This window comes from Amblyomma mixtum, chromosome 1 (genome assembly GCF_055824585.1).
Source record: "Amblyomma mixtum isolate Tamu chromosome 1, ASM5582458v1, whole genome shotgun sequence".
In the NCBI taxonomy this organism is placed as follows: Eukaryota; Metazoa; Arthropoda; class Arachnida; order Ixodida; family Ixodidae; genus Amblyomma; species Amblyomma mixtum.
The window spans coordinates 316,665,457-316,693,167 of NC_143012.1; the positions used below are offsets into that span (position 1 = coordinate 316,665,457).

The 27,711-nt window shown below is 52.9% G+C and overlaps 1 protein-coding gene across 1 annotated transcript in view; it reads left to right on the forward strand.

Moving 5' to 3' along the window:
- LOC149372563 (uncharacterized) overlaps positions 1-27,711 on the forward strand; it is a 56,091-nt gene that overhangs the window by 15,951 nt on the left and 12,429 nt on the right. The window contains exons 7-10 of the mRNA XM_089582210.1: positions 14-5,971; positions 6,023-20,960; positions 21,195-25,890; positions 26,422-26,617. Coding sequence (XP_089438336.1) covers positions 14-5,971; positions 6,023-20,960; positions 21,195-25,890; positions 26,422-26,617 — 25,788 coding nt within the window. The remainder of the gene's footprint in view (positions 1-13; positions 5,972-6,022; positions 20,961-21,194; positions 25,891-26,421; positions 26,618-27,711) is intronic.

Below are 27,711 nucleotides of genomic sequence, written 5' to 3' on the forward strand. Positions count from 1 at the left end.
GGCGACAGTCAAGGCGAAGGTGACCGAGATGAAGTTTTGGAAAAGACAGTAGCACCAGAAACCTTGAGCGAACGCTCGAACCGATCTGAAGGTGAACGATCATCGAAGGACACTTCTAAGGACTCGCTGAAACAGCAGCAAAGCACCGAAGTCCCTGTTTCCACTGAAACGAAGCAGGAATCTGCCCTCATTGAGTACAAAGATAAGACCGCGGCGTCTTCGCTTGACAGCGCCATCCTTGAAGCGTCTAAGCGCCCCTCTCCGTCAGGATCACTGACTGGAGTGTTCACAGGACTGTTCGAATCAGATGCTACGGGAACAGCTTCTTTCGAGAAGACTGAGTTCGGAACCGAAAAGAAGCTGCGAAGTCAAACGAAGACAGATTTTGGTGACGAAGCGAGTGATATAAAGCCAGACGCTCAAGTGACCGCGTCATCTTACGAGCAAAGTGAAGCAGCTCGTCCACAGAAATCAGAAACTGAACCAAAAAAGAAGTCCAAGAGCTCTGATGACGGCGGTTCTGGAAAAGTACCTTCAAGTGAGTCGCTTACGTTGCAAGCGAAAACAGAGCTGCAAGAAACTTCTGCGAGCTCCCTCGGCGGCGTGCCGGGAAGGGTGCCGTCCAGTGAGGCGATTGTTGCTCTTGAGGAAGTCGCCACAAACGGGGACTTGACAGAGAGGAAACCCAGTTCCGAGAAAGTTTCCGGTGAAAAGAGCGCGATTCTTCCCCGCGAAAGTGACCTCCTGGCTGAAGACACGCTTAAGGGTGCGCTCACCGAAATGAGCGAGCCTCAAAGCTTGCTCGTTGCACAGGAATCAAAAACCGAAGTCCCTGTCAAGATGGTAGTTGAGACAACTCCGCAAGTCCTGTTGGCTGCCGACAAGAGTGGGGAAAGCACCGAATCGTTGCCTAAAAGAGAGCGGAGCGGGAGCTGCTGGCAGTGCCAGGTGGAGACGGCACAAGAGAAAGCCCAAAGAAAACTGTCATCCCACAGAGCTTCACTGAACCTTGAGACGAGCCAGCAAGCAGGAGCTTTCGATGCAACAGAGCGCGAAGTTGCGCCAACCGATGAATCATACAAGATTATCGCTCCAGACCGAATGATTGTTGCTAGTCCCGAAGGGGAAATGGTAGATGCGGTTGACCACTTAGTTGAAGTGACCAGGAAAGGTTCCAACGTCAGCGTAGGAAGCACCAAATCCGCACCCCTACCAGACCAAAGTGAAACAAAGGCAGAGAACGAGATAAGTGCCGTTCAAGTGGTAGATGTGGATTCCCATGTAGTTGAGGCGGCCAGAAGAGAATCCAACGTCAGTGTAGGGAGTGCCAAGCCCGCACCCGAAAGAGACCAAAGCGAGGAAAAGGCAGCCACCGAGACAGGTCCCCTCCAAGTGGTAGACGTGGATGCGCACGTAGTTGAGGCAACTAGGAAAGAATCCGACACCAGCGTACAAAGTGCCAAGTCTGCACCCGAACGAGACCAAGGCGAGACAACGGCAGAGACTGAGGCAGGTCCCCTTCAGGTGGCAGATATGGATTCGCACGTAGTTGAGGCAACTAGGAAAGAATCGGACACCAGCGTACGAAGTGCCAAAACTGCACCCGAACGAGACCAAGGCGAGATAATGGCAGAGGCCGAGGCAGGACCCCTTCAGGTGGCAGCTGTAGATTCGCACGTAGTTGAGGCGGCCAGGAAAGAATCCGACACCAGCATAGGAAGTGCCAAGGCCGCATCCGAACGAGACCAAATCGAGAAAAAAGCTGAGAGCGAGGCCCTGGCAGAAGAGCCGCCCCCCAAAGCTCTGGGCGATATGTTAGAAACATACAGTCCAGCTCCGGAACCGGCTCTGGACGAGCCTGCATCCAAGCCGGTCGAGGTTTTCACGTATCCTGAGTGGGTGTCCCGTAGGCTCGGCGAAGGAAAAAGTAGCTCTGTGTTCAGCTCTGATGCTGAGATGCAGTCTGGATCCTCCATTGTACCTACCATCGGTTCTAACGGATTCTCGCCGCCACTGGGAGATGTACATTCTGATTCTGGCGAAAGCATGTCGACTGCGTACGGACACACAGTATCGCAGGGCGCTGGAAGTATAATTCCTAGCGAAACTACGTACACCGCAGAAGGCACCGCGGCGACCGGCACGCCAGCACCGTCGGCTGTGTCGATGGGCTCACTGTCGGGCACCGCTGGCACATCTGCGTGTCTTCCGACAGCAACTGTTACGATCGAAGTGTCCAGTGCTGAAAGCCCATGCAAAGTAGCTAGCTCAGTGTCCTCGTCCGAGATGCTCGAAAAAGGCACATTTAAGTCTACAACTCAGATTGTCTCGAAAACTACCGACAACGTCGCATCCGACTCCTCCTTGGCGCAGGGCGGACCAACAGAGTCGCTCTCAAGCCAGAGGACAGATACACTCGCTGTTGTGCCTGTCCATAGAGCAGATGTGCCTCCGCAGGAGAAGGCCAAGGAGAGCAAGCCTCGTTACGTACTGCACAAAACGCGCATCTTCGCGACGACTCCCACACAGTCTGTCGAGCTAGTGGAGGAAACAGTTACACAGGCCTCTGAACTGACAGACGACACAGCTGCCTCCAAGGACCAATCAGTGGAACCCAAGCCATCGGCAGGTGTAGCAACGAAGGTGGTGGAGGTAGCTGCTCAGTCATCGTCGGAGCTGCCTGAAAAGCTAGCGACGAATCACCAGCCACCAGAGAAGAAAGCGCCGCTCAAGAAGAAGTCCTCAAAGATGGGAGGAGACGAAGAAGAGAGTAGCATGAAGGAGTCGGACTCTCAGACGCCACCGGTTAAGGACCGCGGGACAAAGCGCAAGCTCACACGCTCCCATCGCCGCGCCGCCTCAAAACCGCCGTTGCTACAACGCACTCGGATTTACGCCGAAGGCTTAAGCCACTCTGTTGAGCTAATCAGTGAGAAGTCTTACATCAAAGACATTGACAACGCTGCTAACACCAGCTGCTTGCGTATTACCACTCAAGGCCAGGAAAGCGGTGGCCGTCTCAGTTTTCTGAGCAAGCTTCCGGCGCTCAAGGATGTCTTGGACATCAGCAGTGTGAGCGAGGAAGATGAGAACGCGATTAACGCTGCATCAAAGCTGGAAGTGCCTAGAAAGATGGAGAAGATAAGCAAAAAGATCTCCGAAGTGAACTTCAAGAGGGCGCTGCTTCAAGAGGCCTCCGGCACAGAAAAGAATCCTAAGAGGTTTGACAAAATGAAGAAGATGGTCGAGGCACTCAACAGAACAGAGAGCTCGCTGCAGAAGAATTTAAGCACACTGGCTCATAAGAATGCTTCTTTTGCCATTTTTGGAACCAGATCAGAGGAAGTTTTCAGCGCCACCAACAGAGACGACACCATTAGAGAATCGGAACCCATACAGAACTGGCTGTCTTCGGACGTGTTCCGCGACAAAATGGACACGCTTCCTACTACCGTGAACACGCTAAAGTCCGGCAATGTCTACGAAGATACGGTCACGTCCTCCCATGAAACGCTTCGGGTTCGAACGACAGCTCTAGGTCATGGCCAATTTCAGCAGGAGATTGAAGTTGCGCCAGAAAAAAAGTCGCTTAAGTATCACCTCACCGGTCCACTTGGCGACAGAGCGAAATGCCAGGGAACAGCAGACGCGCCCGCCGGCAGCGGGGCTACCGAAATTCAGAAAGTGGGCGAAGCTAGTAGTGACTCGGAGGCGTCGAGGGCCATCAAAGACGTTCCTGAAAGAAAGACAGTGTCTGAACCCAACTTTTCGATCTCCAAGCAGCCCAATCTGGATATTGAAACAGAGTCAATCGGAAGTGGCGCTACAGGCCACGGGCACGAGCCGAGCCAGAAAGCTGGGAAGGCGACAGCGATCAAGGAGGAGACGTCGTTTACCGACAAAGAGACTTTCAGAATGCCTAACGACCCAGAAGCTTCATCAGAGCGGTCATCCACGCACATCAAAGTGACCGATTCTGTGGCTAGCTCTGAAGGCCCCAAGGAACAAACTGTCGTCACTGAAAACAACGCTCGCTCGCAAAGCAGCTTCCCCGGAGTCACAAATTGCATGACATCGATGCCTGTCCAGACGCCATGGACTTCCCTGAGCCAGGTTCTCTCGCAGCATCCACTCAAAGTAGTGAAACGGAGAGTAGTCCTGGAAACGGTCACGAAGACGGTAACAGAGAAGAAAGAGAGCGTCAAGGCGGTAACAGACAAAAACACAGGAGTCGAGCAAAAGGACTCGCACCTGGAGTCCACGACCAAGGAAGAAGTCCAGAGCAAACGCGAGGAAGAAACGATCGAGTCGTATGACTCGGCTGCCACTGTTGTGCCGCAGGGCGCTGTCTCCAACCCTATCATCACGCCCATGGTCGACGACAAACAAGGAGCCATTGTGAGTAGCCCCGTATTGGTCAGCAGTCCGAAGAGTGTGGAAGCCTCGACGCCAAAAGAGACTTTGGCATCCCAATCAGCTCCAGACATCAAGGGAGTTAAGGAACAAACTTGCCAGACGCCCGAGAAGGTGAAGCGAGCCAAGCAGCCGGTGACCATACGTGTCCACGATGAAACCCTGGCCGATGACGAAAAGATTGAATCACGCAAGGGGGATAACACACCGTCGGATCTTGAGCCGAAGTCTATACTCAAGCCGCTGAATAAGCCTGCAGCACCACCAGCGCAAGAGCCACAAGACAAGAAGCACAAGCTGGAATTCCAAGAAGCGGAGAAGCCTGAGAACGCGCCGCCACCGTTAGTGCAGCCGCCACCCGCGCCCGCCAAGAAAGAAGAGGACGACGGGGACGAGGAAGAAGCAGCGCCGCCGCCATCACGCTTCAAGTTCAACCGCAAGGATTCGATCGCGGTTACGAAGCTTCGAATGTTGAAGCAAACCGAAGACCTCACGGAGGATGAGGATGACGAAAAAGGATCGGAGAGTTTTTTAGCCAGTAGCGCGGCTGCGGATGACAAAAGCGGTACGCTTCACCCGATGTTCAAGCCACCAGTCGTGATCAACATCGAGGAGCCGCAGCCGGCGAACAACGCAGACATGGCTTCGACGGGAAAGGGAGAGAGCCAGGCTTCGATGTCACAAACTGTGATCGCGACGCAGCCTTTTTCCGAAGTGACGGTCTCTCAGGCCAAAGCAGATAATAACGTCATCGGTGCACATTGGAGCGATGAGAACACGCTGCGAGAGCCAAAAGAGAGCAACACCAAAGACATAACCGAATGTGGTAAAATGAACCTGGCTGAGACTCCTAGTGAGATGAAAATAAGATCAGAGGTGCCGACTGACTCAAAGGACGCTGCGATGAACGAAAAAAAGGGGGAGACAGCAACTACCCTCACTAATACTGATAGTCACCGTGTCACAGCGGTAGAAGTGCCAGAGTTAAGCCTTTCTGACAGCAGTAAGGCAGTTCCAAAGGCAAAAGCAAGCTTTACTGAAACCCCATGCGATCAGAAAGAATTCGGACAGGCGGAAGCCAGTCTCGATGGCAACCATACCCAGGGCAAAAGTACAGCGAAAGGAGAACCTAGTGGCTCCACTGCACATAATGAGAGCAAAGAAACGGTCGAAACGGTGTCTACTGCGCCGTTGTCTCGCCCAATGGAGTTGCTGCCTTCCGGCTCAGATGGAAGTCAAGCTAAAAACCCGCCAGATGTTACCGATGTGAAAGCCATCATGGAAGCCTGTGTGAACAAGTCTGTGAAAGAAGTGAAGAATGTTGAGAACTCTGTCATTACATCCGAAACGGAAGAAGTATTCTACTTCCCAAAAGAGAAAGTAACTAAGAAGCACATATCGGAAACGAGGGTTCTCACAGAGAAACGTTCTTACACGGAAATCCTAGTAGAGCCGAATTTGAGCGGATCATCGTTGATGCCCGCTATTCCCGAGGAAATAAACTTGCCGCCGATCAAAGCTGCATTGTCAGGAGAAATGTTAACTCGGAGCTTGGACAGCGGCACTGCAGCGGTTGTTAAAGAAGGGGTACCTTCAAGTCAAGCAAAAGAAAGCAGTGTTTCCACAGAAGGCAAAGAAACGGAAGGGTTCCGGGCTGCGGCCTCTGTCGGCGAAACTCACTCTAAAGAAAAAGCACCAGTGGCCATTCAAAGTGGGCTTGCATTGCAGGGGGAGGTGGCCCTCAAGGACAGCAACAGTCACGTGACTTGGAAGAGTTCTATGCAGACTTCGACAGATTTCACTCCTTACGAGGCAGAGCGGCTACTTTCCACCCAGTCCACCGGCATACAGGAAAAAACCAAGCCGGCTGTCCATGTCGGTGACCACACAGTGGTGGAAGTTCCGTCGAGCGATTTCGACACGTGCAAGCCTCTTTCCGATGGAACTCCTGAAAAGCCTTCTTTTAGTCGCAGCGGCACCAAAGATGACGACGCTTTGTCCGGCCCCACGGAGCTACTATCGACCGCCATGGACGATATGGCCGTCAGCGGACTGGAAACCACAAGGGATATAGACAGCTCTGTGAGGCGCCCTCATGACTCCAGCAACGTCCCCGTCCGTCAAGAGCTCAAGGAAACCATCACCGCTTCTTCTTCCGACATAGCTAGCCAACCAAAAGAGTTGACAATCGAAGAAAGCTTTGCTCCCAGCGGCACAGAATTTGAGAAACCATGGCGCACGAATGAATCTGAGAAAGGCAGCGCCCAGGTCGATGAGGATGCTTTCACGAGCTATGGTCGAATAGCAGTCCCAGAAGTCATCGCGAGTGCAGTTCTAGACGTACAGTCTGCTGAAGCGGTACCGAAGCAGGCAGATGAGACGGCTCATGAGGCAAGTAGTGGTCTGCATGAGCTCTACCTCACCGAAGGAACCCCGAAAACGGTTCGAGGTGACTATGAAAAAATAAAACCGTCGTCTGAGTCAGCATCGCAGCCAATGTTGACTATGCCCACTTCAACATCAGACACACCGACATCAGCGCAGCCTTTCGAGATGGCTCTGTGCGAAGAGTCTAGTAAAGTTCAAGCAAAGGCTGCCGAATCAGCCTTGGTGGACGCTGCAGAAGACATAACGACAACAACGAAAGTGTCAAGCCTGCCTCTTGAAACAGCTGGTCATAAGTCAGACGCCGCAAAGCCAACTTCCGCCGCACGACAGGCTGATGTCCAAAGCGTGAGCGAAACCGGAAAAACCCCTACGATCGGAACTATCGACAGTATGGTCGTCGCCAGCGACGGCGGTTCACAAAACGCGCTGGTAAGTGTGATTTCCAGCGGCACGATGACCACCTATGAGTCTGCGGCTGATCTGCTTGTTGAAAGGAAAGACTCGCTCGCAGTGGAAGTGATATACGATTCGGACAGGAAACCATCTCATGTTCGCGATAGTTTCCACGCCGAGCCGTCAAGAAGCGAGCCAACCGAGACAACAAAGGAAACAAGCACGACTGAAAGAGAGCAGCAATTGGATAAACGTTCCTTGCCCGAGATTAAGCCGGAACACGAAGAGGGCCACACAGTGGTCCATTCTGTGGCTCGTGCACTCTCTCTGGACAGACTAGACGCTTCGTATGGTATACCGGCCCATACGACGGGCTATGTGTCAGAGACAATACCGGCTGTCTGCCCAGGGACTGCTCAGGAGGAGGATTCCTCTGAAAGATACTTCAGCAGCAGCTCCCGAGAATCAGCAGCAATCTTCGTCGGACAAGAGAAGAAAGGCTTGACAAGGAGTAGTGAAATGTCGGAGAAATTAAATGTGCCTCACAGCGAAGAAACAACGAAGGTTATGGAGACCGCAACGATAGAAACTTCTCTTGTGCCGTTCTCAGGATCCAAAGTGTCACCTTTGACAGAATATGCATCTGCGGCCGTGAAAGAAGTGGTGGCTGAGACATCAGATATCAAGCCAGAATCATTTACAGCGGAGCCAACATTTAGAGATACCACTTCTACAGACTACGGAGTAAGCGCTTCCGTAACAACGGAAGCACATATAACGGTGCCTGCCGCAGATGGGCGCGTCCTGCCAACAGCAACAGCAGAATCTGCACATCTGTCTTCTGTGGTGACATCAGTATCGGTGATCGACGGGCGAATTGTGCGGACAAGATCGTTCCAAGACGTGAGTGAAGGCGCCCTGCTATTTGAGGGTACGGTTAAAACTTCGCCCGGAGCCACAACGACGACAGAGGAGTCGTTGACCAACGAGACAACGCGCAAACGACATTCTGATGTCACATCTGTCGAAGAGACGGCGGTAGGGAAAGAACTTGCTTCTTCGGAGTCAGCAATTCCCAAGAAAGCAGAAGACAGCAGCGAAGAAAGGAGAGTTGTAGAAATAACGTCTGCCTCTTCACTGACTCTGACACCGGTATCTCTCGTCGAACGAGAGTCGACTGATGTTCACGAGCTGAAAAGCACTGCCGAATTCGTGCTCTCTTCGGCATCCTCTCAGGTGACTCCAACAATCGAATCTGTCACAACAGTCGGCCATTTGGCAACAGCCGCTTCTAGGGAAAGCCCAGTAACCAGTACGGCGGCATCAGGGGCTACTCAGCAGTCAGCAGCCGGTCTTTCAAAAGACAGACATGACTGGCGTACCTCGTCGCTAACCGAATCTACAGCCAAGATAAACGTGACTGATTCAACCCTTTTGAGCTCCAAAACCCCGGTAGTCATAAGCGAGGCCTCGCCCACACGATCAACAAACAGCTGCGTGTTGTCTAAGGACGGAAACGCTGACAGAATGTTGGTCGCTAGGCAGATGTTGTGGATCACTGAGGCTACGTCTCCCACGGACAAAACAGTCAGCACCTCTACAGACACTAGGCCGGAAATACCAAAAAAAGATGCCCTCTCAACAGAGTCCGCAGGCATATCAGATACAAAGGCGGAAACATCCTCGTCACTGCGGCTGCAGATGGCAGCTGCGGTGCGATCCTCAGAGAAAATCATATCAACATCTCAAAGCAAGCCTTCGGCGCTTGTCCTAGAACACACAAGCTCTGGGCAGCTTGTCTGCAAGCGCTTATCCACGACACCAGCTGAACTGGTACCAAGGACCGCGGATAAAGGGCTGCAAGAGAAAACTGCCGACATGCAAATGGTAGCTGTGTCCGAAACGCAGCATTCGAGCACTGCCATTGTTCGCGCAAAGGACGGACGCGCCGTTGAAGAAGTATCTGCACCTCTGATTGCAAAGCAACCTGATGTCTGCGGTGTACCAGCCGTTCGGGCGAATGCGCCTGCATCGGACTACGCGCAGCGTTCAAGCAGCGTGGTTGGCCTTTCAACTAGAGGTATAAGCACTAACTTACTGGTTGAAAGTAGCCTACTAAAGCCAAACGAGAGTGCTGGCCTCACTGCCGATAAAGCATGTTTCACTCCTCAGAACTTGCCAGAGCTTGCCGCGGCTCCAATACCCAGCCTGGAGTTCAGTCCCAAAACTGTAGAGTTATCAGAAGGCGTGACCCAGCTATCGGGAACGACTGCTGTAACGACATCCGGCGATGTGTCGAACATCTCTGCAATGTTAACCGATTTGACAAGTGTCCCACCATTGCCAGAGGCTACCAGGTCAAAGGATGTTTCCACTGCAGAGAGTAAGACAACAGCAATGGCGGAGGTATCAGAATCACGCCTAGTCTCAAGACCTAGTGATCCTACAAGCGTGGTACCAAGTAAGGAGTCGGTAACTCAGTCGATGTTGCCTGTTCATTACGAAGCATCGAAAGCTAGCTGCGCGTCAAGCTTGGACCTGGGCAGCAAATCTAAAACAAATATAGAGTGCATAGAAAATAACGTACATGTCACTCGTGTGAACATGCCCGAGCTTGCCGCGGCTCCAATACCGAGCCTGGAGTTCAAGCCCAAAACTCTCGAGTTATCAGAAAGTGTGACACAGCTATCGGGAACGACTGCTGCAACGACATCCGGCGATGTGTCGAATATCTCTGCAATGTTAACCGATTTGACAAGTGTGCCACCATTGCCAGCGGCTACAAGGTCAAAGGATGTTTCCACTGCAGAGAGCAAGACAACAGCAATGGCGGAGGTATCAGACTTGGGCATAGCGTCAAGACCTAGCGTGCCCACAAGTGTAGCACCTAGTAAGGAGTCGGTAACTCAGGCGATGTTGCCTATTCATTACGAAGCATCGAAAGCTAGCTGCGCATCAAGCCTGGACGTCGACAGCAAATCTAAAACGATTATAGAGTACACCGAAAATGCCATTACCTCCAAAACATGCAATCTGGTAAGCTATGGTGTTAGTGATACACCAACCAGCTTTGTCAAGACTCAAGCTAACACGGCAACAAGCTCAAGTGGTGATTCGAGGCATACAGGGGACGATTTGACAGGAGCAGTGACGAACTTTGCGAAAGCTATCATCGCACAAAATACAAGCGATGATGGCAGTGGCCCAACTGACAAACCGGCGTGCGCGAGTTTAGAACCGACAGCAGTCCTTTTACCGCCCCGCGCTTACACTGAAAGTGTCCGTGAAGAAAAGTCTACAGCGGTTACTGAGACGCCAGAGACGAGGGTCGTGAGAAGGCCGAGTGCCGCAGAAAGCATCGTCGCTTGTACAGAAAACAGAACTGTAATGTTACACGGAGAAAACGATTTGCCCTTCAGGGGCGTGAGCCGTAAAGACAGCCGAACCATCAAGTGGCACAGCATGACAGAGACCCCATTCACTGAACCCGAACTTGAGTGCAGCAGTTTGTCTAAACCGGCACTAGAAACGCAGCACACAGAAGCCTTCTCCACCGAAGCATCTGCTGTGAAAGCGATAGAGCCATCTGAATCAAGAGAGCTCATATCCTTAGACCGCGCAATGTCCGTTCATGACAGAGACACGCAAGTGGTGATGCGAAAGACAGAGGTTAAAGAAAAGATTCCTGCTCCACTTCCACTAGAAAAGGTTGGGGAACACACTGCTCTAATCGAAAAGCAAGCACTAGAGGCAATTGAGGAGCTAAGCAGCAAACGAGGCAGCGACAGAAATGCCACAGAGCCTTGTTCTTCGCGTGTGGAGGCACGTCCAGGTTTATCTGAGTCAGAAATGGCTGGCCTAAAACACGAAGTCTCCGAACCACTGCACGTTGTTACTGACGAGCTAATGTCAGGTGGTGAATCGAGCGAAATCGTCCTTCTAGACCACACTGTTTCCGAGCGTGACAGCGATACTCGACTGGTGATAAGGAGGACAGAGGCTGAAGAAAGAGAGCCGGCACCGCTTCCATTAGAAAAAGCTCTGGAAAACGCTGCTGTAATCGAAAAGGAATCTGGACAGGTTACTGAGACGCTCCGCAGTCAAATCGCGGAACCTTCTTCTTCGCTTGTGACATCTCATCCTGCATTACCCGGTTCAGAGCTGCTCGCCCTCGAACACAAAGTCTCGGACACGCTAGCCGTTGTTCCTGACGAACGGGTGTCTGGAGACGCCAAGGAATGTTCCATGCACGACATACAAGAAATTGCTAATGCCAAAGCCGAAGCAGAGAAGAAGCTAAAGTCACTTATTGATGTCTCAAGCTCCCCCTTGCAAGACAAACCCTTCTCTGACCAGAATAATATATCTGATGAAGGCGCTGACAAGATTCAAATGTTCTTTGAGAATCTTCACGCACCGCAAGAGTACATTGTGGCGGGTGTACAGGTGTGCGAAATGGAACGTGCTGCTCATACTGTGTCAAGAACGAGCTGTGAACTGAGTGTTGCTACTGACAGTGCATCGACGGCAGTTTCCAAGGCTCTGCAAGGTCCCAGCGGTAGCGTAAGTACCACAAATAACGTGACGAGCATGACCCTAGGCCAGCCGAGAAGCACTCTACCAAGTTCAGGCGATGGAACAAGCCTCGCAGGTGAAAAAGCGTCGGTCGCTGCAATCTCTGCAACCGACAGTGTGGCCCCAGTGACCGACGTCGCGACAACCAGCAGCAAGCCTGAAAGCTCTACAGCACTGACAGCCGTTGAGCCAGGAACAGAACGAAGCGCTGCGGATATACCAAAGCATCCAGACACCCTGCCAAGTGAGATGTCCCTCGTTAAAACTGAAGGTGTGTCAGAAAGCAAGCAGCTGGTTCCTATAGACCTCACTTTACCGCTTCAACTTGCGGACAATGACCTTTCGTCACAGACGTTTGTCATTCGAGAAAGGGAGCCTACAGTGTTTTCATCTGATAAAACAAAAACTTTGGAGGCCACCGATACGTTAACGATGCGCCCAACTGACGACGACAGCACAGTCGAACCTTCATCGTCGACTGTGACTGCCGACGTCCAAATGCATACGCCAGTACACTCCGATGAAGTCAAAGAGAGCGATATAGTTGAGTACGCTGCGAACGTGGAGGAGCTCATGAGCCCAGAGGTCACAGAAGCGTTGGAGCAGATGACGCGCAGCGTTGCCGGCGTACTTTGCGAGGATGCCAGCTATCTGTCCCCGTCGGCAGAGGTGAGACCGATGGCGATGGCACCAATAGTGCCGCTACTCCTCGAGCTTGTTGAGAGACCAGCAGCCACCAGCAGAGCCGTAGTGCAAAGAGAAGCTCAGGCTGCAGCTAGAGAACCAGCCTCGTCAGAGGGACGCGCTGCCTGTGAAAGTGCTGCATCTCGAGCAGTTGTGGAGTATGAGACAAGAATCCTCGCCGATCGGCCACAGGTGGGTGAAATAAAAGAAATCGTCAAAGACCTCTCAGGTGCGCCCTCAAAGGTGCCAAGAATAACAGATGAAGCATCATCTTCAAGGGTGTCGTCCGGCGAGCAGACTGAGCGAAGAATGATTGACTTCACGCCACTGAACAAGTTCACAGCAGAAAAGTCGGGAATGTTCTCGACTTGCCGGCAGGACACTACTTCTCTCATGATCTCACCGGGCACCTTTGGGCCTCTTGTTCCAGGTCCTCAAAAAGATGGCGTGCGTTCTATTGCAGAAACTACGAGCTCTCCGGCAGGCTCCTTGGTTATGCGGAGCATCGATGATCCCATCAAGAAACTGCGCAACGCAGACCTCTTCGCCAGAGATCAAAGCGAGTCGATGTCATCTGGTCCCTGCACATCGTCAACAGGCATGCAGAAGGGCGGCTCGTCGATATTCGCGGTTAGCGAGAGGCTTGCAAGCCTTTCAGACAATGACAACTTCAGGTCCTTCAACGCTGAGCAAGATGAAAACAAACTTGCCGCTGCCCGCAGGGCTACAGAAAGCTCGACGCTGAAGTCGAGAACAGCAGCGTCACAGTTCAGCGATGGCACGAAGTCACACCCTATAGTGGAGTGGCCAGGGCCGCATGCTCTAGAACCGAGAGAACAGAAGCTCACCGCTGTAGATGATCATCGCAGTGGAGCGGTGAGCGGCGCAAAGAAGTTAAGCGACGCTGGGAAGAGTGGAGCATCCTTGGTTGGTGTCCCTTCGCAGCCAGTAAGCTCTTTCGACCTCGAGAGCGAGCCCTCCACCAGCAAGGGTGGAGTGGAAAGAACCGCGGGTTCGCCCAAACGCAAAAGCGTGATCCACGATGCTCCTGGCGCTGCGCAAAGTGATGAATACGCCTCTCGTGCCGGTCGCAGCCTCTCTTTACCACGGGAGAGCGAAATATCCCAGACATCGGACAGCACCGACAAGGAGCCGGCAATCGCTGACGTCCGTGGCTTTGTTCCAGCGTCGGTAGACGAAAGCGGCACTGACCTGAGTGAGAGGAAAACGTCTGTCTCGCCGGTAGAAGATATTCGAGGTTTCGTTCCGGTCAAAACGCGTTCAGCGAAAGACCAGGTACCGTCGGGTATGAGTTCTGAAGACACAGTCGCTGAAAAATCGTTTGAGACAACGGAGACGTTGCCGGCGGAACAGGCCGTCGGTGACATACGTGGTTTCGTACCGATGCCAGACGCAGAGGAAGAAAGGCTGCCTATCATTCAAATGAAGCCATTGACCGAGTCGCAGGATGTGAAAAGAACCATAGACGATACGCAAAAGGAAGCCGAGGACGAGCTGGCGGAACTTCCAACAGTCGCATCAGGTCGCCGCGCACCCCCTACGACTAGGCGCGAAACGTTGGACGCGAGCGCTCCTGAGAGAAAAATATCCACGTCGCAGGTACTCAAAGCCGCCCGCGAGAAGGTCGAGGCACTTTCGCTAGAAGAGCCTGATGAATCTAACAAAGAACAAAAAACGGCTCCGACCGATGGTCCGATCAGTGTGCGGGCCTTAATACGTCAGATGAATTCGCAAAATCATCCGCGAATAATTACCCCTGCTCCAAAGGATATGCTGATCGGTCGTCAAAAAGAGGGAAGTGCATCTGAGACTGCTATACAGCCCGAAGCTCAACAAGTGGCGCCAGTGCCTGTCGAAGAAACACCGGCGGACGGAGCGCCTGAATCGCATGCTCCCCCAGCGGCGACTTCGCTTGAAGGCGCCTCTGCCATACCAGTCCCGCCACCGGAACCCCAGTTCCGGACCTTCCCAGTGCCGTGCTTCAAGCCACTTGCGAAAAAAGACAAGCAAGAAAGTGGCGCTGCTGAGCCGGACGGTTTAAAAGCCGGTTCCAGTGCGGTGAGCAAGAAACCGGAATCCCTTCTTCCGATGGCTGACGAGAAATGGAAGCTCATTGGCCTGCTCGCGTCTGAGGAAGCAAAAAAGAATGCAAGTGGGCGCCGAGGCTCCGAACCTACGGGAAGCACGCCACTCTCTGGGTCTATCGATGGTAAAGACTCGGAGGACACCCGTTCTCCATGGAAACTTAAGCCTACTCCGAAAAAGGGTTCCGAAGATGAATACTTTGAAAGCCTAAAAACGAACAAGAAAGAGACCATTCCGTGGAGCACGAAGCCTTCCGAGAACAAGGCGAAGAAAAAGAAACCTTTAGAAGCCGAGCAGGTGGCGGCTGCACAACAGGAACAGGTGAGCTTGCCCAAACCGGAAGAGCGTAAAATGCAAGAACTGGCTTCGGAGCCTGTTAGCGAATCTGAGCCTGAAGTGCAAGCGACTGCAAAGCCCATCGCGAAAGAGCCTACGAAGCCAACGACTGCTTTGTTAGAAACAACGTTTTCGACAATGCCCTTGACACCAACGCCTTTGACTATCACGCCTTTAATAAAATCAGACACATTACAAGCGCTTGCCGTGCAGTACTCAACGGAGCCACATGAGCCGAAAGAACAGCAGCCAAGCACAGCACTTACAGATTTGCGACAAACATTACCAAAGCAGCCGCTTGTTCAACAAATACCTCAAGAAGCAGTTGCACTTCCTCCTAAAGACCACTTAATGGGGCCGTCACCAGCAAACACGCTCGGCGCTGTTTCTGAGCCTTCGATGACGAGAGATCTGAGAGCGTCCCAGATTCTAGACAAGCTCATGACGGCGCCTGAAGCGACGGCAGCCGCTGGCAAGGCAAAGCATACAACGCCTGACATTTCGGGCAGCACTCGAGAATTTTTCGATGAGGAGAGCTTTGAAACTTCTGTGAAATCTGTGAAGAAACTGATAAAAGCCAAAGACCGACAGCTCATGATAATGAGGTCTAGCCAGGCACAAAGTTCAGGACCAGAAGACAGCTTCAAGGTTGTTTTCACCATTGACACTCCAAAGTCGGAGCGCTTCGTTTTCAAACCGGAAACAGTGTCGCCAAATCTCGCAGCTGGTTCAGCACAGTCATGGACTCCAAAGATCGACTACATTTGGGAAGCGACACCGAAGCTAACACCAGGACCTTTCCACGATTCTGACGACTACGATCTCACAAAAGAGTGCAGCAGTAAACTTTCGAGGGAGCCCAGCACCACTGAAACTGTGGTTGCGCGGTGGAAATACTCAAGAAAGTTGTCTAAATCGAGAAGCGCTACCGACATAGATGAGAAATCAAAGACGTCGCTGAGTGCCATACACTTCTGCAAACCTACTGTTTCCAAGCCAACTGCGGAGGAACCGCGCCATACTCCGGTAAAGCGGTCGCCTGTCGAGGCCGGCTCCCCTAAGAACAAAGCTGGGAAGTCACCGTACAGCGTAACTGTCAAGACGGACGGCGGTGTAACGGCGACGACCGCTGCAGGCGGAGTCATGTGGGACAATGACAATGGTACACCGCAAGCACATGATAATCCTGCAGGTCATGAGCAGGGCCATGCCACAAACGAAAACGCGGAGGGCAATGCGGACGCCGAAATGATCACGAAAGAAGAGCTCGAGCGATACATGAAAATCGCGAGGGACCTCAAGCTCAGACGCGGTTCATTAATGCCTCCATCTGGGACACTGCAATCGAATGACGGCATGCAGGTGGGAACAAAGAAAAAGCCCAGCGTTATAATGGAGACACGGATCGAACTTTACGGCAAAGGCCGAGTGACGTTTTCTTTCGACGCGGTGGCGGAGGAGGGCACAGGAAGCGTCTACCCGGACGACTCGCAAGGCAGTCTCGTTCGCCGAGGTGGGCCCTCAACGTCGCATACACCAAAGAGGATGAGCATCGACGTGCGCGCACCGCCAGCCACACCAGCGCCTTCCATGGAGGCGATCTCGAAGCGCTCCAAATCAGTCGACTTCGGCTACAACAGAGACGAGGAAAGCATGCAGTACGAGCCACAGGAGCCGCCCAACGCGGTAAGTCAGGCGGCCAGGAGGCGCCACTCGGAGCATCTGAAGCCCCAGCAGGGAGAAGAGCTCAAGAAAAGGAGACACTCGGAGCCCGGGACACTGTCCATGTCAAAGGACGCGACAGAGGACGCGTCCAAGGCACTGTCGGCCACCGAATATCAGTCGGAGCCCACGATGGCAGCGGAGGAGTACAATGCACCTCGTGCACCATGTGCGCCATGCGAAGTGCTGCAAGAAGCGGAAGACATGGCCAACGCGGCAGTGGCCATGGCTGCTTTCGAAGCTCAGATGAGGAAGGCGCCGCGTAGCGCTGAGGAAACCATTTCCGGAGGGTCGATCCCGCCTTCAGAACCTGCGAAGCCTACACCGGCTCCAACTGAAGTGGTGCCAAAAGCACCGCCTTCGGAGCCGGTGGAAAAACCCGAAGAGAGGCCCGTCTCGGCGCTTTCCATGCGAACTTCATCGCCGGGAGCCGCGAGTGACGAAGACTTGTCCGGCTACGCAACCTGCGAATCTCGCATGGGGGCCAAATCGTCCGAGGTGCAAAGCGCTGAAGACCTGACATCGCAACGCAAGATTGCAGAGGCGCCTACTGACGCTGCTGTACAGGAGAAACTAGTCCAGGGTGCACAGTTAGAGGCGGCCGTACCAGCTGAAGTGGAGAAGCGCGAGCGCGAACCGGAAGTAGTTGAAAGACCTGAAAGACAAGTTTCCAGCGCTGAGGCTTTACTTCCATCAGCCGTGCCTGGGGCCGAAGCCGCTGAGAGTGTTGAAAAACCGCTGGCAGAAAAGCCTATATCGGAAGTGCTTGCCGCCGAAGAAACGAAGCAGACGACATTGCCAGCCGCAGAACAAGCCGTGCAGGAGATGGCAGAAGCACCTGCGGCGGAGAAACCGATGCTTTATGTGTCAGAGGCCCCGGTTACCGGGGAAATCAAACCACCAGTGGAAACAGAAGAACAGATAGTGGAAGCAGCGCGAATAACGGAGGCACCAGTGGATGAAAAAGCGGCGCTGCTCTCAGAGGCACCAGCTGCAGAAATAACAAAACTAGAGCCAACCCCTGCCGAAGAAGTCACAAAACCGATATCTGAGGTTCTTTCTGAGGAGGCACCGGTTTTGGAAAAAGAGAAAGTTGGAATGCCAGAGGCACTGGCTCCAGAAGGAACGACAGAGATGGTAGAAAAGCAAGGCGTCGAAGCCCCGATACAGTTAACAGAGACCCTGCCCGAAGAGGCACCGCTGATAGAAAAAGACAGAGCTGCGATTCCAGGGGAACTGGCGGCAGAAGAACCAGCACAGATAGCAGAAAGGACAGGTGCAGAAGAAGCACAAAAACCAATATCAGAGGCTGCAGCCGAAGAGGCGCCGGTGGTGGAAAAAGAGAAACTTAAGGTGCCAGAATCGCTGGCTCCAGAAGAACCGACAGAGATGGTAGAAAAGCCAGGCGTCGAAGCCCCGATACAGTTAACAGAGACCCTGCCCGAAGAGGCACCGCTGATAGGAAAAGACAGAGCTGCGATTCCAGGGGAACTGGCGGCAGAAGAGCCAGCACAGAGAGCAGAAAGGACAGGTGCAGAAGAAGCACAAAAACCAATATCCGAGGCTGCAGCCGAAGAGGCGCCGGTAATGGAAAAAGAGAAACTTAAGGTGCCAGAATCGCTGGCTCCAGAAGAACCGACGGAGATGGTAGAAAAGCCAGGCGTCGAAGCCCCGATGGAGTTACCAGAAGCACTGCCCGAAAAGGCACCGCTGATAGAAAAAGAGGGAGCTGCGATGCCAGAGGAACTGGCGGCAGAAGAGCCAGCACAGATAGCAGAAAGGACAGGTGCAGAAGAAGCACAAAAACCAATATCCGAGGCTGCAGCCGAAGAGGCGCCGGTGGTGGAAAAAGATAAACTTAAGGTGCCAGAATCGCTGGCTCCAGAAGAACCGACGGAGATGGTAGAAAAGCCAGGCGTCGAAGCCCCGATACAGTTAACAGAGACCCTGCCCGAAGAGGCACCGCTGATAGCAAAAGACAGAGCTGCGATTCCAGGGGAACTGGCGGCAGAAGAGCCAGCACAGATAGCAGAAAGGACAGGTGCAGAAGAAGCACAAAAACCAATATCCGAGGCTGCAGCCGAAGAGGCGCCGGTAATGGAAAAAGAGAAACTTAAGGTGCCAGAATCGCTGGCTCCAGAAGAACCGACAGAGATGGTAGAAAAGCCAGGCGTCGAAGCCCCGATGGAGTTACCAGAAGCACTTCCCGAAAAGGCACCGCTGATAGAAAAAGAGGGAGCTGCGATGCCAGAGGAACTGACGGCAGAAGAACCAGCACAGATAGCAGGAAGGACATGTGCAGAAGAAGCACAAAAACCAATATCCGAGGCTGCAGCCGAAGAGGCGCCGGTAATGGAAAAAGAGAAGCTTAAGGTGCCAGAATCACTGGCTCCAGAAGAACCGACAGAGATGGTAGAAAAGGCAGGCGTCGAAGCCCCGATAGAGTTATCAGAAGCACTTCCCGAAAAGGCACCGCTGATAGAAAAAGAGGGAGCTGCGATGCCAGAGGAACTGTCTCCGGAAGTACCAGCGATGGTAGTAGAAAAACCAGGTGCGGCGGTGCCAGAACCAATATCAGAAACTCTAGCCGAAGAGCCATCAGTAGTGGAAAAAGAAAAGCTTAAGGTGCCAGAAGCATCGGCCCCAGAAGAACCGACAGAGATAGTAGAAGAAACTGGAGTAGAAATGTCCAAACCGATATCCGAGCCCTTAACAGCAGAGGCGGTGGTAATGGAAAAAGAGAGGATCGAAATGCCAGAGGCGGCAGCTCCAGAAGAATCAGGGCAATTGATAGGACAAGCTGTAGAAGGCCAGGTAGCAGGTGTCGAAGAAGCAAAGCCAGTGTTTGAGGCGGCGGGTGGATATCAAATAAAAGAGACGACGGAGGTGCCAATTTCTGAACGCAAAGAGATATCACAACCTCCAGCCGCGAAAGACGAACTAGAGTTAGCAGGAACACCTGCCACTGGTGAATTGAAAGAGAGATTAGAGACTCCGGCGATAGAGTTCAAGCCAGCAGCTGAGCCTGTGTCGAAAATATCAGAGCCGCAAGTTGCAGAAGCGGAAGAGAGCGAAGAGACAGCAGCCACGAAAACAGCAAAACCAGGAGGAGAATTAGTACCTGTCGCAGACCAGTCGGACGAAACCTCGCAGCCAGCTGCTGTCGAAATGAATCTGGTTATAGAGGTATCAGTTGCAGGAGAAGAAGCACTGTCGGAACCGTCCGGCACGGATGTGGCAAAAGAGCCGACAACTGCTGTTGTTGACAGTGAAGAATCGAAGGAAAAACCGACAGTTCCTGTCACAGCGCCAATTCGCCTGCCATTGGCGAAGGCAGCAGTTGCAGAAGTGAAAACAGTGTCAGGGCCGCCTGTCGAGGATGAAGAAAAACAAATATACAAAGCTCCCATCGCCGCACCATCTGAAGAACCAGTCACTGAAGCAAAAGAAAGTTCGGAAGCGCTAATCTCAGAGTATCAGAAACAGGCGACAACCGAACTGCCTGCCCCAGAGGATTCAAAACTAACAATAGAGACGGAGAGACAACTAAAACCGGCAGTAGAAGAGCCAGCTGCTGAATTGGCGCCTGTGTCGGAGGCATTTGCGATAGAAGGAAAGAGTGAGGCAGCTGAAGTTTATGGTGTAGAAGGGGCGAGGGACCTGTCAAAACCACCTGTCGCAGAAGCTGCACAGGAAATATCTGAAGCGCCTGCATCACAGGCGCCAGCTAAGCAAGAAGCAGAACCGATGCTAGAGGCCCAAGCTTTAGAAGCTAAGATGGAAGAAGCACCGGTTAAAGATACCAATCTGGAGGCCGCAGAAATACCAGCTGTAGAAACAATGGTGGACGCCGAGGCTTCGAAAATAGTGAAGCCAGTATCAGAGGCGCCCGCTGTGGAAGAAACGAAAATGTTATTAGAGGCGCCAGAAGTACAAGAAGCGAAGCAGAAATTCGAAAAACCAGTAGCGGAACCTGAAAAACGAGAGGTAGCAGAAGGCGCAGCGAAAGAGGAGCCAAGAGAAATAGTTTCGCGAGAAGAGGAAAGCGTCGTCCCAGCGGATACCACGCTACAGCCAAAATCATCAGAGGAAGTGGTCGCTTACAAACCATGGTCCGAAGAAATGGAAATACCAGAAACGCTTCGCGAGGAATTAGAATCCGCTCCGCAACCTCCACCAAAACCAGAGGAAGCCTCAGAACCCAAGCGTGAATCGATAGTGCCTGAACCTGTCTCTAAGGCACCAGGAGAGACAAGAGATGCTTTCAGGGCATTTTCGTACAGCGAACCAGAGGAACCGGGCCCAAGGCGTCCGTTTGAGCCGTTTTACGCTGACCTTGGCAGGTTCCCACCACCTACGTCGGTCATGAAGGAACCTGCAAAGCGACCTTCGAAGGAATCGCAACCTCCACCAAAACAAGAGGAAGCCTCAGAACCCAAGCGTGAATCGATGGTGCCTGAACCTGTCTCTAAGGCACCAGGAGAGACAAGAGATGCTTTCAGGGCATTTTCGTACAGCGAACCAGAGGAACCGGGCCCAAGGCGTCCGTTTGAGCCGTTTTACGCTGACCTTGGCAGGTTCCCACCACCTACGTCGGTCATGAAAGAACCTGCAAAGCGACCTTCGAAGGAAGCGGTTCTCCGAAAGGAAGCCGAAGAGGAAAAAGCCCAGCGTGCAGGCCAAGAAACCACGGCGCCCTCTGGAATAGGATTAAAGCTCCCAAGCGAAGAAACGCCAGCAGATGCCAGAGGAGTGGTAGAGCAGCCAAGAGACGAAGTTACTTCAGAACCAGAGAGACAACTTGAGCTTGCCGTGCCTACTGAGGTCCTTGAAAAGCCACAAGAACTCCTTACGCCGCAAGAGATGCAAGACACCGCACTTGAAAAAGTTGAAAAGCCAGAAGCCGCTGTACCCATAAAGGCAGCCGGAAAGGTTTCGGAGGCACTCACACCTTCAAAAACAGCGCTAGTGCCTAAGGTGTCCCGGGAAGGCTTCGTACGACCGGAACTACCGCGAGTACTCGCTGACCGCCAAGCCAGTAAAGAGATCGTAAAAGCTGAAGAGCAAGATAGGAAAATAACGCCCGCTGCAGAAGAAGCGAAGCGTGAAATAGCTGAAGTGGCGCCGAAGCCGGAAGACAAGCTAGAAGCAGTAGCACCCAGCAAGACAGCCAAAGAGCTTACGGAACCACTCACACCATCGCTAGAAACTGCACTTGTCCCTAAAGTGTCGACGGAAGGCTACGTGCTACCAGAGTTACCGCGAGCGCCTGTCGCCAGCCAAATGAGCGAAGAAAAAGCTCACGAAATCACGCCCGTTGAGGCAGCAGCGGAACGCGAAGCATTGGGAGTAACCCAGCAACCAGAACAAAAATTAGAAGAGCCTGTGCCCGAGAAGGCAGTCGAACAGCCCTTGGAAACAGCTCTCGTGCCGAAGGTGTCACATGAAGCCTTTATGGAACCGGCACTGCCACGAGTACCCGTCGAGAGCCAAGTCACTGCAGAAGTACCAAAAGGGGAAGAAAAAGTTCAGGAAGAAGCAGAACATGAACCACGTGAGGCGCTGCCGAAATCTGATGCAAAGCTTGAAGCTGCTGCACCCGAAAAGGCGTTTGAAGAGCCCGAAGTTGCGCCGTCTTTGGAAACCGCGCTCGTGCCAAAAGTGTCGAAGGAAGGCGCTGTGGTACCTTCACCCCCGCAAGAACTTGACCGCCGCGTGAGCGAAGAAATATCGAAAGTCGAAAAGGTTCAGGAAATAACACCCTCAACAGAAGCACCTGAGACGTCCGAACAGGTATTGGAAAAAGAACCTACCACAGCTGAACAAGAGCTGGAAGAGACTTCGCCAAAAAAAGCACTCGAGAAACCCGAAGATCAAGTCTTAATTACAGAAACAAAGATTCCCGAGGAACAACCAGCTGAAGTACCAGCTCCTTCTGAATTAGCGCCTGAGGAAGCAGTCAAGCAGCTTGAAGAGCCAGGTTTGGCGGCGGGAATAGAAAAACCGCCTGGAGAAATACTGGAGGAACCTGTACCCACAAAGGCACTGGAGGAACCCACAGAACACGCAATCAAAAGTGCAGAAACAACGCTTCCAGAAGAGAAAATAGCTGAAAGCGCTGCTCCAGCTTTGGAATGGGCGCCTGAAGAAGTAATGAAAAAGCCGGAAGAACCAAGCTCTATTACGGGAGTAGAGAAACCAGCTGAAGAAAAGCCAGTAGAGCCTGCACCAACGAAGGAATTAGAGCAACCCGAGGACCAAGCCGTCATTAGTACAGAAACAAAGCTTCCATTAGAGGAAAGAGCTGAAGGCCCGGCTCCTTCTTCTGAATTAGTGCCTGAGGAAACAATGAAGCAGGTTCAAGAGCCAGGTTACGCAGCGGGACTTGAAAAACCAGCGGAAGAACGCGGAGGCCTATTTCCACCCGCCGCGGAGGAAGTTCAAGAAGTGGCGAGAGATGAGGTGCCATCTGTGCCACCTGAAAGCGGTGCAGAGGCGCCGTCTGGGGCACCTCCGCAGGAACCTGCGCTTGCTACACCCCAAGAGACCGTCCCCGCAAAGCCGGAAGAAGCACCGGTCCTAAAACCACAAGCAGCAGCTCCTAAACCGGAAGAACCAGAGCCCCCTGAAGTCCCAGCTGAGGAGTTGCTTCAGCTCAATGTCGTCATCGAAATAAGTCCAGCGACAACGACCGAGGAGTCGCCTGAGAAAGGAGCTGAGAAGTCGTTAGCTGAGCTTGCAACGAAAGAAGGCGAAGAACCAGCACAAGCGAAAGCCGAGTCCACCGAAACACCTGAAGTTGTTCTCGAAGAAGAAAAGCGCGTGCGGGAAATACTCGAATTTGAAATCACTCTGTGCAAAGCGCGCAATCTCGGCAGCACGCTACCGAAAGCAGAAGAGCTGCTGCACGTCGGCACGCCGGCTAGCGAGCCTGCTGACTCTGCGGAGTTGGCACTGCTTGAGGAGAAACTTGCACATCCTCCGGGAGTGGCGGCGACTACCGTGGAATCTCCAAGAGCCGACCAGGCAGCAGCGTCTGCTGCAGAAGCTGGCCAGACTGACGCAGAAACGGCAGAACCCATTCTCGACGCCTCTGATTTCAACAAAGGACCCATGTCAGACTGGGAAACAGAACTCCAGCAACTCAGGGACTCGAGACTTCACGGTGCACCGCATGGCGCAGGCGCGCCGCCGACTGACGCTGCTAGACAGTTCCTCGTTCCAGAAGGTGATGGTAAAAAAGGTCTGGAGGAGAGGCAGGCCACGATCCCTCCTCAGGCTGAAGGAGGAGGCCCAGGACCCTCCGCACCGGCTGCCCTATACCACCCAGATCCAAATGTCCTTGTTTACGAGAGAGACGTTGTTGGTCTGGTGACTCCCGACTACGAAATTCGGCTGAAAAACGAAAGGGAAATTCGACAGCGTGTTCCAGAAATTCTAGGAACGTCTGCAGATGGGGGACCGCCGCGCACCTTCCTGCGGCCGGACGCGGATACTGAGGGCGACACCAAGCCACCCGAAATTCATCACGTCAGCTTCACCAGAGAAGGAGCCCCAGCACCGCCTGGTGGTGAAAAGCCGCAGCCTACACAGCCACCTGTCGATGGTGTAGCTGTGGAAGAGAAAGAAGTTCAGCCAGAGCGTAAGCCTAGCGATGCCCGTATGGGCCCAGTGCCAACCGATTCAATGCTTGTGGATCGTAAGCCGAGCGCAGATTTAGAGGGAGAGAAAAGGAAGAGCCTCGCCGAAGGTACGCTGGATGCCGAACGCGCCACTGAACCGGAGGACAAGAGAACATTTCTTGGAGCCAAACAGCAGCCTCCCCAGGGAGAGGTCGCCGAGACTAAAGCCATGCCAGAAGAAAAGGAAGGTGCTGAACAGAAAATGGAGGCCGCCGTTTCCTCGCGTACCTTCCTTCCAGATAAAAAGTCATCACAGGAGGGCCCTGAATCAGAAAAACCTGAATCCGGAATTATGGTGCCGTGGGAAGAGCGAGCTCTTGAGCACCGCGAGACACCGTCGAAGAAAGCTGAGCGGAAAAGCCTCGATGAGACTGCGGCTGAAAAGCAAGCGGCAGAAGAAGCCTCCAAAGCTCCACGCACTTTTCTGTCTCGTGAAGCCCAGCCGGCGCCTGAAGAGCAACCCGAGGAGCAGGCCGCCAAGCTGGAACGTAAGTCAAGCGCGCTACTCGAGGTGGCCACGAAACCAGAGGAACGCGCCCCTGAGGAGCGAGTAAAACGGGAAGTGAGCGAGCCCTCCCTGGCTGTGCCCTCGGTAACAAAGCCAAGCGAGTCCAGGGAGCTACTAGCGCGGGAAGTGCCAGAGGAGCTAGTGAAGGAGGAAGAGAGAAGGGCTTCCCTGGCTGTACCTCCAGGAGGAAAGCCAAGCGAGTCCCGGGAGCTACTAGCGCGGGAAGTGCCAGAGGAGCTAGTGAAGGAGGAAGAGAGAAGGGCTTCCCTGGCTGTACCTCCAGGGGGAAAGCCAAGCGAGTCCCGGGAGCTAATAGCACGGGAGGTGCCTGAGGAGCTAGTGAAAGAGGAAGAGAGAAGGGCTTCCCTGGCTGTACCTCCAGGGGGAAAGCCAAGCGAGTCCAAGGAGCTACTAGCGCGGGAGGTATCTGAGGAGCCAATAAATAAGGAAGAGAGAAAGGCTTCCCTGGCTGTACCTTCAGCAGCCAAGCCAACTGAATCTAGGGAAATAGTAGCGAGGGACGCTCAGCCCACCGCAAAACTTGCGCCAGATGAGCTCGAGGAACCGGCAACCCACCGTGCAATGGCCGAGGAGGAAAAGCGTAAGGAAGCCGCCTCACCGACCGGCATCATCGTGGTGCGCGAGGAACCCTCAGAAATGGTTGGATCCCGACGGCCTGGCACTGACGCCCCAGTCGTGGAGCAGCCCGTGGTTGCTGTGCACAAACGACCATCGGATGTCGAGCCGCGTGACACCTCGATTCGGGCCCTCGAACAGGAACTGACGTCAGCGGCGGGCACCTCCGTGGATGAGCCCAAGAGAAGCACGCCCGCATCCAAGGACGACCTTCGCCCAGGAGTCAGCTCCGACTGGGATGTGATGTCCAAGGAGTCGCTGCATGGAAGACCCAGCACCAGGACGGCAGACACGCAGACGGAGCTATCCACGGAGGCGCTCGTTAGAAGCAAGGACGTACGCGAGGCCTCGACGTACGCGTTCCTTTCCGAAGAGACTGACGAGGCGAGAAGGGCGCCGGACGACTACCTGCCACTCTACTTGCACAGGGTCACGCTCAACGACAAGGTAAGCCGTGGCGCTGGGCGCGTGCGTTGTTGTCTTGAGACGCCAGGTGCTCCAGGCGCAGTTCGTGACAGCGTGAGATAAAGCAGGAAGCGCGGCGGGTTTTTCAGGACAGTGAGCTTGTAAACCTTTTAATGTATTTTGCACGCAAAAACGACAACCAGGACATAAAGAGACGCCTGTCTGGAGTTCTGTGAAGCGCACAGGAATCTTAGTGTAGGGCCCATTTCATTTCATTTCGCAGCATCGAATTGCGGCCGTCGCTAGCGAGGATCCAACCGGCAAACCCACTCACAGTAGAATAACTCTGCTGCCCCTCAGCCACTGTAGTGGGTAGTAAACCAGACAACGCCTAGACTCGCGGAGTTTCAAAAGGCTGCTTGCTTCATCCGGGAAAAGCTCCTAAACTCCTTAATCTAGTCTAGAACACCAATCCGCTTGATGGCAGCGGCGCCGGAGGTTACACGCTGACCGCCCTTTTTGCGCCATTGGTTTGACATGTTTTTTTGTTTTTTCGTTGTTCCACACCTGCAGCCATCGATAGCCGAGATGATGCGCAAGCTCACTCCGGCGAGTGAAGAGTGGGAAGAAGCGGTGCCCATGAACTGGAAGATAAATCCAGCCAAGGAGCTCGAGAAGTGGCCCTCGCACTGCATGCAGGATGTCAAGACACCCACTATCGTCCTCTTCGGAGGCATCAACTTGTCTGCGCTGGGCGAAGTTCTCACCGGTGAGTCACAGTCGCAGCACCTGAAACTCTTCAGTACACTTAATGTGCAGACTAAAATCTCTAGATAGGACGGCAAATTCATCTCCCGTCAACATTTTTCTTCCTCACCTGCTCGGTCGTAGAGCCACGCTGAAACAACGTCTCTGGGTCATCAGCAATTTTCGAGTCAAGTTTGTGATTTTATTCCTTCAGAATCATACAAATAGAGCCGTTGAAAAACGCATATCAGCGCCAACTAATGGATTTGGGAATAGCACGTCGCGTGTTGGCCGCTGTCAACACGCTTTTTCGATACCTGGCAGTTTTAAGCCTATCCAGGCGCTCACTCGGGCCGCGAAAGGCACCAAGAGACGTGGCGGCTGGGATTGACGCCCGTGCTTCTGCTGCCACTGCTCTTTGGTCGCGAAAACAGCTGGTGCTCAATCGGTGTTGCGATATTACAGCTCATATTTTTCCTCTTGGGGTGCGCGAATATTGAAATTTTTCATTACGAATCGAACACGCATATCACGAAAAAAATGGCAGCGAATATCGAATATCTGTTCAGTATTTTAAAAAATATATATTTCAGAAAGAGGTAAATTTGAATATGTTGTTGCCGTTATTTTTTTTTTTCAATGTAATGTCTATTATTTGCAACTGAAATAAACAAAACTAAACTTCTCAGCGCCATATAAAACAAGTGCACAGAAATGTATACTACTTGGTTAGACAGCATAGCAGTATGCAACCTGTAATGTGGTCATGCAGAATGAGTAATAAAATAAATCCATGAATTGGCACATGAATGGCAGCTAAAGATAACACAATAGCTACAGAACCTCATCACTTCGAATTTAAGAAACCTGAATCGAAACCACTGAAGGGAGCCATTACCGCTATCTCTTCATTAACCTTAAAAGTGGAGCTTAATTCGGCACACTTAAGCTCTTATGAAGGGACAGCGTTAATGGCTTCCTTCAGCGTTTTCTCTTCACTAAAATTGCCTGTTCTTTGTTCACATTCACACATTTATCACAATTATCACAACACATTTTCCACATTCTTGTCTTTCAGCTCTTCCGCATTGCAGTTTACGCACATAATGTCGCTTC